This window comes from Syngnathoides biaculeatus, chromosome 9, assembly GCF_019802595.1.
Source record: "Syngnathoides biaculeatus isolate LvHL_M chromosome 9, ASM1980259v1, whole genome shotgun sequence".
NCBI classification, from domain to species: Eukaryota; Metazoa; Chordata; class Actinopteri; order Syngnathiformes; family Syngnathidae; genus Syngnathoides; species Syngnathoides biaculeatus.
In genome coordinates, this window is record NC_084648.1 from 8,204,246 (window position 1) to 8,216,707 (window position 12,462).

General features: G+C 43.4%; 1 protein-coding gene across 2 annotated transcripts; it reads left to right on the forward strand.

Annotated features, from left to right (window-relative positions):
• The first annotated feature begins 51 nt into the window (after positions 1-51).
• Positions 52-8,552, forward strand: c1qtnf6b (C1q and TNF related 6b). Of its 2 annotated transcripts, XM_061830130.1 has the most exons (4): positions 52-68; positions 1,209-1,370; positions 5,123-5,327; positions 7,812-8,552. In XM_061830130.1, the coding sequence occupies exons 3-4, from the start codon at positions 5,138-5,140 to the stop codon at positions 8,357-8,359; spliced, it is 738 nt and encodes a 245-aa protein (XP_061686114.1). In that variant the 5' UTR covers positions 52-68; positions 1,209-1,370; positions 5,123-5,137; the 3' UTR covers positions 8,360-8,552. The 2 variants fall into 2 exon arrangements, with proteins under 2 accessions (XP_061686114.1, XP_061686112.1); XM_061830128.1 differs by lacking the exon at positions 52-68 and having other exon boundaries at positions 897-1,370.
• The last annotated feature ends 3,910 nt before the right edge of the window (positions 8,553-12,462 follow it).

Genomic DNA, 12,462 nt, shown 5'->3' on the forward strand with positions numbered 1-12,462 from the left:
GAGGGACGGAGGCTTTGTGAGGGTGCGGGCCGGCCAACAGGAAGTAGAGAAGAAGCAAAACCATTACAGTAGGAGAAATAAAAAAGCCGCTGCCTTCTTTTCTCTTAGTGTAAACATTTCCAGAAGAAGAAAAAAATGCCAACCAAGTCATACAATGCAAGCAGCAATTGGGCCACTGAGGGGCTAACTCCATTTTGCCAGCCCTCCCAGTGAGCTGGGATGCTTCACTCCTAAATCCGTCAATGGCGCTGAAATGCAGAAATAAAAACGGAGTAGCCATATTTTTTTGGATAATTAGTTCTCAATCAAGGTTTAGTTTAAATTTGTGGATTACATTAATGCACTCAGCACTTTTCCCGATTTGTCAGGCCGACACTGGGCTGAGTCCCATTTCCAAAACGGTCATGCCCATGAAATCAGGTTTCGCTTGCACAAAATGACAAATGGCAAAATAATTCCAGTCAGTGATGTTCACAAATTGACAATTGACTCGGAAAGTAGGTAGCGCTTAACTGGATGCCAGTGCGTTCGTGTGTTAGTATGAATGTTACTTCGCACCGTCGATAAAATATAGATTTCACTGATGTTTTCGCGACTGTTAGCTAACTTTAGTTCTCGGTGGCTAAGCTACACAGTCGGTATTTGCCCTCACCCACGCTTCCTTTTTTCCATATGAATGAAAAAAAAAGTTTAATAAAATGATATATGAATAAATATATACAAATTTAACATTAAAAAAACTATACAGTTGAAGTTGTTTCAACTACGATCCAAGCTAAAAAAGCTATGAGCGAAATGCTAACTTTAGAGACAATAAAAAATAAACGCTAACAGCTAACGCTAACAATGGTGACAAGGATTTAGGCTAATGTTTAAGCTAACATGTGTTGCTTAAGAGACACGTTTGGAGCTAAATGCTAATGTATGCGCCAGCGCCTGTTGCTGTTAGCATCACGTTTAGCAGCGATTAGCTTCTCTCTCCCCTTGTGCGACAGTTAACATTTTTTAACATGCCGACACTTCGACCCCCAAAAGGCATTGTTTATATATTATTGCTATTCAACTGATTCATTTTGAAGTTTCATTTTTTATTACATTTTAAATATAATTCAATAGGATGTGGATTCTCATTCATTTGTATTCATATTCGGTGTAATAGTTTCAAATATGAATTTGTATTGGTTTTTTTTCATTATTCTCTATCCAAGTCTTGTGAATGGAGGAGTGAGAGCCTTTGTGGGTGTGCGTGTGTTTGCGCGCGCACGCGCAGGAGCAGAAAGAGGCTGAGACTTTCTCCTCAGCAGTTCCTTCTCACAGTGGAGCACCAGAAGTCCTCTTTTTCTTCTTTTTCCTTTTCGTGGGAATAAAAGGTAAGACCACCTCAAAAGTCCTTTTATTTTGCATGTGCATGACGTCACTGTGGTGGATTTTGCGCAAGAGAACGCGCGTGCACGCAGCGGTTTTGGGGGTTTGCTTTGGCGTGCTTACGTGGCCGGCCCAAGTGATCTTCGCCTCTTGGGTCGTGGGCGCGCGCGCGGAGTTGTTATTAAACTCAGCGGTGACGTCACTAGTGTGCATGTGAACGATTTGCGCCAACTGCATGGCGGCATTTAAATCAAACACATCACCGAAAGGGACAAGCCGAAAGAAACACACACATCTGCATATATAACACTAGAACACAGTATAATGCACTGTTACTTAGTTTGTTTACACTTTGAGTCCGGTGGGGAGAATCGAGCACTAACAAACTGTGTGTAAAAATAAATAAATAAAATGTGTAAAGTGATAATGTACAAATTCTCAAAGGTCTCATGTTGGGCATTTTAAATGGATGAAAACATTTTTGATCCATTTTGTATCACAACTTGACAAAATGGGGAAAAGACAAAACGGTCAGAACACTGATGAGATCATCCATCCATCCATCCATCAATCCATCCATCCATCCATCCATCAATTTTCTTAGCTGCTTGCCCTCACGAGGATCGCAGGAGTGCTGCAGCTTATCCCAGCTGTCAATGAGCAGGAGGCGGGGTACACCCCAAATTGGTTGCACATCGAGACATACAGCCGCACTCACTATCACACCTTGGGGCAATTTAGAGTGTCCAATTAATGTTGCATGTTTTTGGGGATGTGGGAGGAAACTGGAGTGCCTCGAGAGAACCCACGCAGGCATGAGGAGAACATGCAAACTCCACACAGGCGGGGCCGGGATTGAACCCGGGACCTCAGAACTGTGAGGTCTATAACGCTTTCCAGCTGCTCCACCCTGCCGCTCCTTCTGAGATAATGAAATTTTATTTTTATTTAATTAACTTGAAAAATAAATACCAAAATGATTTTCCACGTTGTCTTATGCAGGCCACACATGGATACTTTTAACAACATATAACAACGAGAAAAATTTCATAGTTTCTAAAATAGGATCTAACAAAATGTGAAGAAGACCAAGGGTGAATGCCCACAATGTTTAAAGTTTTTTTTTTTTCATTTTTATATTATTGTTATTATTATTATTATATCCACCACTTTGTGAGGACATTTACATGTTTAATGTTCAATACATAATATATATATGATATAATATATTTCCATTTCCTCATAATGAGATTTGATGTAGACAATTTTCAAATTAAATTGGTTATATTTGAGTTTTTAACCTTTTATCCATTTGTAATCCGATAGGCTCCCAGTGACCAATGAGAGTGCTCCAGTGATGTTTCTTACACAAGGCCGACTTTTTTTTTTTTTTTTGCTGCATTAGGCAGTCGTGCAAATCTTGTTTATTTACCCAGAGCAGCGCAATCAACTACATTCTTGGCTCCCATCCAAATTGGAACTGCATACTTTGGATCTTATCTATAGTAGAACGCAGATAATGCAGCAGTGCTAACGTCATCAGTAAGGGTTGTAATTTGCAAGATTATTTTTTATGTTTGCAAAAAAAAAAAACTAATGTCAAGGATGTGGAAGACGCTAAATTAGAGCTGAAGTTTACCACAGCACGTATGTTTGATTTGTTGACAGTTTCCAGGTTTATCTTGATGTTTACGAGTTAAACATGTAGGCTAGGTTTACGGAAGAGCGAATTGTCCCTATGTTTGCCACACACAAACGGCACTGAATGCTGAAGACGCTAAATTGCTGCACTCCGGTTTCCTTCCACTTCCCGAAAACATGCAACATTAATTGGACACTGTAAATTGCCCCGAGGTGTGATTGTGAATGCGGCTGTTTGTCTCTATGTGCCCTGCGATTGGTTGGCGACCAGTTCAGGGTGTACCCAGTCTCCTGCCCGTTGACAGCTGGGATAGGCTCCAGCATTCCCCGCAACCCGTGTGAGGATAAGCGGCAAAGAAAATGGATGGATGGACATAAATGTTTGCATTTGTTGAGCCCTAACTTGTCGTTGACGTTTGTGAAAACACAAACATACTTATTCTTCGTTGAAGAATCAAAATTGTCTCAGGAAGATGCTTAATTGTCTTTGATGTTTACAAAAACACACACATGAGGTTTATTGATGACTTTGTTTACAAAGACACCAACGTGGGATTAGTTGATGACAAAATTATCTTTGATAGAATGATTTTTTTTTCCTAAAAGTTAAATTGTCTTTGATGTTGACAAAAATAGGCTTTAAAGATGTGAGATTGTAGACGAAAATGCCTCCATGGGGCTTGTTGAAGACTAAACTGACTTACGTGTTCAAAACACTTTTCATAAACCCCTTTGATGTGGACCGTTAGAAACGTATGTGCTATACGTGAAGTTTGTCCAAGAGGCTGGATTAACTTTTGTGTTTGCTTAAAAGACATTTCATGTTTGTTCAAAATGAAATTTTTTTTTCGTTTGTTTAAATGTTTACAAAGCCAAGCACCTGAGATTTGTTAAAGCCTCGTTTGTCTGCATGTTTATAGAAAATGAAGTTTGTTGAAGTCTGAAGTTTACAAACTCAGGCGACCCCATTGGCGCCATGACGGGTCACGTGCATGATATTGCGCAACCACGTTGTCAGTCATTTTGAGTGACTTCCTTGACTTCCTGTACATGTCCCAATACTTTTGAAAACATGTGCATTCACTTTCAAGTGGAACATAGAAGAGCGAGGTTTGCGTATGGTTTGAGTTACGTAACCCCGCAGAGACAGGGGGGGGGGCACATGGACCAACTGTACTGTACATCTTTAAAAGCCAAATAAATGTTGAGTTTATTTTTCTTTTCTTTTATAGTGTGTGACTGTGTGTGTTCTGCTATAAAATGTGTGTGCGTGTGTAGTTTCTCTGCAAGTCAAGCATAGCATCGAAACTTCTGCTTGACATTGATGCGCTTCTTCTATACATTAAGTTGGGAGGTGAAAGAAATACATTTTTAAGAATGTTCAAAAAGCGTTTTGGACTTTGTCGTCATGGTGAATTATGGGTACGATTTTAATGGGGGAAATAATGTAATCCGTGTTGTAGTACGACTGTAATTTGAAACGTTTTGGGGAAAGAAATGGAGATTACGCATCTGATAGTTGAGTCATTTTAAATGGAGTTTGAGTACATTTCCATCCACCCCCCACCTCCCACAAATGTTTTCAATACTTTGGAGAGAATTTTAAGATTCAAATTTGAAATCTGGCTGGAACACACTGCAACAAAATACAAAAAAGACAAAGGACAAGCAAATAATATTTGCACTTTTTTTTTTATTTCTAGCTGTGTATTAGAATTTCATTTTAATTATACCATATATGGATAATTTTAAGATGCAAAAACAATAAATTTTATGATACAACTGTAACATAACCAAATCTGAAAAAGTGAAAAGGGACCATGCATGTGTTTTTCCTTTTTTTAATTTTTATTAATCAGCAAAAACTTTTGGAGGTGTTTTTTTTTCAACCAGGGTGTTGTTTTGTATTTTATTCTTTTTTAAAAAATATATATATTTTAATATATTTGCAAAAAATACAAAAATCTAAGGGGAACTTGTGTAGAATTTTAAGGTAAAAAAAAAGATGATTGAATGAATTTTTAGCACATCATAATGTGGAAAACAGATGAGGGCGGCGAATACTTTCACCACGCAATGTCTGAGCATGGTTCCTCCCCCGTCTGCTCCATCCCAGGTGTCGCCGTGCGTGATGTTGCCGTGTTCGAGGTTCCTGTTCCTGTTCCTGCTTCCTCTGGCGTGCTGCCTTCCGTCGCCGTCGCGGCCGCCCTCGCGGTACTGCCGCCGATGCTGCGATCACCTGGATCCTCAGACCTCAGGCTCCGCCCCCTACTATCGCCCCCCCGAGGTCCGCACCGTGGTCAACATGACCATCCTCAAGGGTAAATCATCCACTCCACATTGCATCCACGCAAGAGCACCAAAGGCTCAGTTTTCATGCTTAATTTAGTCCTCGACATCTGAGAAAATCCAAATCGTACACACACTGAAGCAAAATGTCCCAAATGAAATCCAATTAATTGGTTGCAGGCTCGAAAAAAAATTTGAAAAAAAAAAAAACCATTATCGAGCACTGGTGTCAAACTCAAGGCCCGGGGGCCAGATCCAGCCCACTGCTTGATTTTATGTGGCCCGTGAAGTCAAATCATGTGTATCCACTTCCATGATTTTAATCAAAACATTTGACATGTAATGTTTTTTTAGTTTTAGCAATGTTGAGGGATTTGATGTCCACGTTTATGCTGTACAAAGTTTTAATATTTTCTGCATTTCCATGCTTCAACACACAGGTGTCAAACTCAAAGCCCACGGGCCAGATCTTGTGCAAATCGTGTCAACTTCCACGATTCTTGTTAAAATCTGTCCAAAAATTTCAAACTGTAATATCATAAATGATAACGTTGAGACATTGCAAGCAGTTTTGTGTTTCCAAACATCAACAATAGTTGAAAAACCCATGACTCTTGATTTCTGATTCCAAAACTAGTTCATAAATTTAAGGTGTATATTGTATATAATGAGGCAATTAAAGATTTTGATGGTTTCACACTGAAGCTGGGGAAACCGTAACGATAATGAGGGCCCGCAACTAAAATTAGTTTGACACCCCAGTTATAGGGAATAACTACAGTTTTGCATACAGAAACATTGGGAAATTAAAGGTCCAGTGTCATGTAATGTATGATTTTTAGAATGTTATTGATGAAAAAATGGCAGCCGGTATGGTCCCAGCTGTTTTTTCACCACAAAACATGATTTTGACGTATACAGCTTTTTGTAACTCCCACCATGAAAATCCTCTCAAGGGATTTGCTTTCGAGAAGAAGCAGGAAGTGACGTGCAGGGCAGTAGTGCACTCAAGCGGTCTCGTCTGTTTATACTAGTTTTACCCGCTGGAAGGTAGCTGGTTGTTCCTTCGTTTTAGCCAAAATGCCGGCTCGTTGCATTGCTGGACATTGCTTGAACATTCGTCAGGATGGATTTGTCTTGTTGGCCGGGGTGGCTCGTTGCAGCTGGCACGCGGTGGCTCATCTCCGCTGGGAAGTGGATTGGACCGGGAGGCGGTTTGGCCGCGGCATAGTCATTGCTCGCAGGCCGTTGTTTTTATCACCGCCGCACAGAGGTGGATCTGTCGGGAAGGTGGTTTGGCCGTGATCCGCATGTCATCTAAATATGGCTCGAAACAATAGGGTAATATTGCCCCGGTCGGTAATTTACTCGGTGGTGAGATGTTTTCTTTGAAAAGAGCTTCCGTGTCTGAACAGGTGTGTCCCATAATAGGGTCCACTGCGTGTTTTCAATGTCGAATGTCCGAGGTGACGTCACGGGCAGAAGATGCTGCCAATATGGCAGCCACTTGGATGTGAAATGAGACTTGTGCAACTTTGCGCATGGATGATGTGCTCTCCGCTCATATTTATTTTTTTGTATAGACATTGAAGTGAATAAATTTATATGTATTTTTCATTACAATATCTATTTTATAATGTTTATAGGGATGACGCTTGACCTTTAAGCGAAAGGAAAAAATACATGGATAAATGAGTAATGGGACGTCACTTAAATGTAAATGTGCCAATGCAGGTAAGCAAATACTTTTGGCAATTTAGTGTGTCCTCTCATTTTGTCCTGTTTACAACAAAAAGTAACATGAGCCAAAAGTGGAAAAAAACCAAATACTTGCACTATGGCTTCACGAAGCAGCCTTCTGATACAATTTTAGGCCAACTTCTGTTTTCTGTGGACAAATCTAAACGTCCGTGGCAGCGAATGGGTTAATTCAGGACAAAAATGCAGAAAGTTGCGTTTGGTCCCGCCGTTCCGTGCCGTGTGTACATAGCAGAAATCCGTTTGACAAAAGGCAGACGTACGAGCCGAGGGGAGGATTACGCCCTACAAGCCGCCCGACGCCTGCCAACATCCTGACAGTTGGAGACGGTTTTATAAGAACATGTCATCAGAGTCTGCGAACAGAACTCGCTGTGCAGATCACGTGAGCACTCACTTCCTCCTCAATTCTCCTCGCGTCGAGAGCAGCCACGTTCACGCCGGCCGCAGAGTTCACTCGGGAACGGCGGCGAGTCCAGCTCCTGATTGTCGAAGCCGCAAGGCCCGAGCGGAACATTCCGGGCCACCGCGAGCTAACTTGAGCTTAGGGGTGGGAACGGACGAGAAGGGGACGTGCAGTGAGGCATCAAGGCATGATTATTTATTATTTTTTATGAGCATTCCGTAGGGGGTGAACATTTTCCATGATCTGGGTGTGGGCAAAAAGAAATACTGACCCTGACCTTTGCACCCCCAGCAAAAATGATGGGAAAATGGGGAATAAATTCTAATCGTGTCTTCATCGTGCCCCAACGCAGGCGATAAAGGAGACAGAGGAGACAAAGGCACGCCCGGCAAGCCCGGAGCGGAAGGCCCCTGGGGCCCGCCGGGACCGGCGGGGCCGCAGGGGATCAAGGGACAAGCGGGCGCCCCGGGGGACGCCTGCAAGAACCCGCGCGCCGCCTTCTCGGTGGGCCGCCGCAAGTCCCTGCACAGCGTGGACTACTACCAGCCGCTGGTTTTCGACACGGTCTTCGTCAACCTGCACGAGCACTTCAACATGTTCAAGGGCAAGTTCTACTGCTACGTGCCCGGCGTCTACTTCGTCAACCTCAACGTCCACACGTGGAACTTCAAGGAGACGTACTTGCACCTGATGCACAACCAGGAGCAGCGGGTCATCCTCTACGCGCAGCCCAGCGAGCGTTCCATCATGCAGAGCCAGAGCGTCATGATGGACCTGGAGCTGGGCGACGAGGTCTGGGTGCGCCTGTTCAAGCGCGAGCGCGACAACGCCGTCTACGGGGACGACGTGGACGTTTACATCACCTTCAACGGGTACCTGGTGGCCCCCACCGCGCAGTGACCCCCCCTCTCCCACACCGACCCGACCCCTCCCCTCGGAGTAGACTGGACTTGCCTCAACAGTATGTGCTTTGCACTTGAAATAAACCACTTATTTTAAAAAATGATGACTATTATTGTCATATTAAAATGTAAATTGTCAAATAAGACATTTTCCACCAACAAAACTTGTTTTTTCCCTTGGAAAGAAAATGGCTTTCAAAAAAGACTTTTGTCAAAAAAAAAAAAATGTATTGAAATACAAACTTTTTTTCAAAAACATTAAACTTTTCATAAAATGTCCCCAAAAAAGTGTACCTTCCTTCTTGGATTTTTTTTTTTTTACTTATTGGGGGGAACATTTCAAATTATTTCCAGAATTTTTTAAAATTATATTATACATATCATAATACTATACATTATATTAAATTTGTTTATTTCTAAATATAGACTTTAAAACGCACAACTTTTTTTATTAAGAAAAACTTTCTCTTGAAAAAAATTGCCTTTATTCTTGATTTTATTAAATTTTTCCTTCAAAAATATGAATTATGTCTTATAAATGAGATTTCCTCCCCCTTCCGAAAATACAACCAAAAAATACATGATTTTTTTTATTTGAAAGACGTACGTTTTCCGAAACATTTCACGCCCATATCATTTACTTTTTTCACAAAAAAGAGCATTGATGTTTTTTTTTTTAAAGCAAACTCTCAAAAAAGTATGTGTGTTGAATTGCATGTATTTCCGTCTTTGTGCGCGCTTCGTGTCTTTTGGGACGTGTTCTTCATCCCATTCTTTTTGTAGATTTTATTCACACTCGTGTGTTCTGTCGTTCACAACTCAGTAGCGCTCTCTAGTGGCACTTTTTTCCAAACTGCACGGCATTTACTGAAAATCCATCCATCCATTTTTCCTCGCGCTTATCCTCACAAAGGGTCGCGGTCATGCTGGAATCCGATCCCAGCTCACTCTGGGCAAGAGGCCATTATCATACAGCACATCGTGACCAACAAGCACAATCACACCTAAGGGTAATTTAGAGTCTTCAATTAATGTCTGTTTTGGGAATGTGGGAGGAAACCAGAGTATCCACAGAAAACCCACACAGTCACGGGTATAACATGCAAACTCCACACAGATACGAGGCCGGATTTGAAGACCCGGGTCCTTAAAACTGTGAGGCAGATGTGCTAACCAGTTGGGTTCTGCGCTACCATTCACTGAAAAGAAAAGTCATGAACTGATAATTTATTAAAATTAGAAATACAGCTTATAATGTTATGATACTAAGGGTAGAGTTTCTAGTTTAAAAACAAAACACTGCTCTTTTAAAACTGTCTGTATGACCTGACAGTAGAATATTATTAAAATTATTTGAAAAACCATTTCTCTATTTCCCCATCTAAAACCTGCAATTTAAAAAAAAAAAAAACACACACACACCTGCTATAACCTTGCTAATGATGCACCCAGTAGCTAGCGATTTTTTTTTTTTTATTTTCCCAGAGAAAGGCATACTTTTTTTTTAGACAAAACAAGGGAAGACAATGGTACAGTGTACATCTCACACATATTCATATTAGCGAGGGTTGCGGTTTTGGTCAGAGAATGAAGTGAAGCTACATTCAAAACTTGCTAACTGTTCAAAAAACTGCAAATTTCCCTCAAATGGTCATATATTCACCATCACATCACAAAAAATATATATGTAAGATGTGTTCTAATCACACATGACATGACTTCAATTGAAAACAAGAAAAGAAATGTAATCCTATAAAGGTTAAAAAAAAAAAAATCTTATGACACCAGTTTCAGGAAATGGCATGAAATAGGGCGGACTAATAAAGTGTCCGTCGAGTGCATGAATGGCGGTGGTGAGATCAAAGATCAACAATAATAAAATGGGCTGAAAACTTGGCTGGCTTCTTGTGACGCAAGCCAGAACGGCGGCTCCAGATCGGGCGATGGCAAATCTCTGCGGTCAACGGTTTCCTTTGGTTTTTACAGCCAACACCTTCTACATGAGCTTAAAAAAAAAAGAATCAATGCAAATAAAAAAGTTAGAGCGCATGCCGAAAACGATGTATCGACAAATGTCGATCAAAGGTCTGCATTTAATCGCGCAGCTGCCACTTGAAAAAAGTAATCATTCTGAGATTCCATTGAAAAGAAAAATGACTTTATATCCCTAATATTACCCCTCCTCGAGCCGTCACCTTATCGTGGTGGAGGGGTTTATGTGTCCCGATGATCCTAGGAGCTAAGTTGTCTGGGGCTTCACGCCCCTGGTCGGGTCACCCATGGCAAAAAGGTCCTAAGTGTGGGACCAGACAAAGTACCACTCCAAAACCCCTATGACGAGTGCAAATGTTGGATTTCGGTATCCCTTGCCCGGACGTGGATCACCAAGGCCCCTCTCTGGATCCAGGCTTGGAGGTGGGGCTCAAAGGTGATGGGGCTCGCACAGCCCAAAAGGGTAACATGGGTCCCCCTTCTCATGGGCTCACCACTAGTGAGAGGGCCCATAGGGGTCGGGTGCAATGTGAGCTGGGCAGTGGCCAGAGGTGATCCGATTCCCGGCTACAGAAACTAGGTCTAGGGACATGGAATGTCACCTCTTTGGCAGGGAAGGAGCCCGAGTTGGTGCGTAAGGTCGAGAAGTTCCAACTAGGTGTACTTGGACTCACCTCTACGAACCGCTTGGGCTCTGGTACCAGTCCTCTTGAGAGGGGTTGGACTCTGTTCCACTCTGGATTTGCCTAAGTTGAGAGACGCCGAGTAGGTGTTGGTATACTTATTGCCCCCGGCTCAAGGCCTGTACGTAGGGGTTTACCCTGGTGGATGAGAGGGTAGCTTCCCTCTGCCTTCAGGTAGAGGAACGGGTCCTGACTTTTGTTTCTGCTTATGTACCCAACAGCAGTTCAGAGTACCCATCCTTTCTGGAGTGCTGGAGAGCGCGCCTTCTGGGGACTCCATCATTCTGATGGGGGACTTCAATTCTCACCTGGGCAATGACAGTGAGACCTGGAAGGATGTGATTGGGAAGAATGCCCTCCCTGCTCAGAACCCAAGTGGTGTTCTGTTACTGGATTTCTGTGCGCATCACGGATTGTCCATGTTCAGGCATAAGGGTGTCCACATGTGCAGCTGGCACCAAGACACCCTAGGTCACAGTTTGAACGTCGACTTTGTAGTCGTGTCATCGGACTTGCGACAACATGTCTTGGGCACTCAGGTGAAGAGAGGGGCGGAGCTGTCAACTGATCACCCCCTGGTGGTGAGTTGGGTCCGATGGTCAGGGAAGATGCCGGTCTGATGTGGCAGGCCCAAACGTGCGGACACCAAAAGTGAGGGATGCTGTCAAGATGAAGAAGGAGTCCTATCGGGCATTTTTAGTCTGTGGGACTCCTGAGGCAGCTGCTCGGTACCGGCTGGCCAAGCTGAATGCAGCTTGGGTGGTCACAGAGGCAAAAACTCAGGCGTGGTAGGAGTTGGGTGAAGCCATGGAGAGCGACTTCAACACAGCGTCGAGGAAATTCTGGTCCACTGTCCGGTGTCTCAGGAGGGGGAACCAGTGCACCGTCAACACTCTGTATAGTGGGGATGGGGCACTGCTGACCTCAACTCAAGATGTTGTGAATCGGTGGGGGAAATACTTCGAAGACCTCCTCAATTCCAACAACACGCCTACCCATGAGGAAGCCGAGTCTGGGTTTTTTGAGGCGGGATCTTCTATCTTTGGGGTTGAGGTCACAGAGGTGGTTAGGAAGCTCCTTGGTGGCAGGGCCCCAGGGGTGGATAAGATTCTCCCGGAGTTCCTAAAGGCTCTGGACGTTGTGGGACTGTCCTGGTTGACACGCCTCTGCAACATTGCGTGAACATCGGGGACAGTGCCTCTGAATTGGCAGACTGGTGCGGTGGTTCCCAATGCTCCTCCGCATTGAGAGGAGCCAGAGGAGGTGGCTGGGGCATCCAAACCGGATGCCTCCCGGACACCTCCTTGGTGAGATGTTCCGGTCATGTCCCACCGGAATGAGACCCCGGGGACGACCCAGGAGACACTCGTGAGACTATGTGTCTCGGCTGGCCTGGGAACACCTCAGCGTCCCTCCGGAAGAGCTG

What these genes read in the sequence shown, in the direction of transcription:
- c1qtnf6b (XM_061830130.1), top strand. Translation starts at nt 5,138, where the DNA reads ATGTTGCCGTGTTCGAGGTTCCTGTTCCTGTTCCTGCTTCCTCTGGCG. An exon ending in CAACATGACCATCCTCAAGG is followed by an intron (nt 5,328 to 7,811) that starts GTAAATCATCCA and finishes GCCCCAACGCAG; the next exon opens with GCGATAAAGGAGACAGAGGA.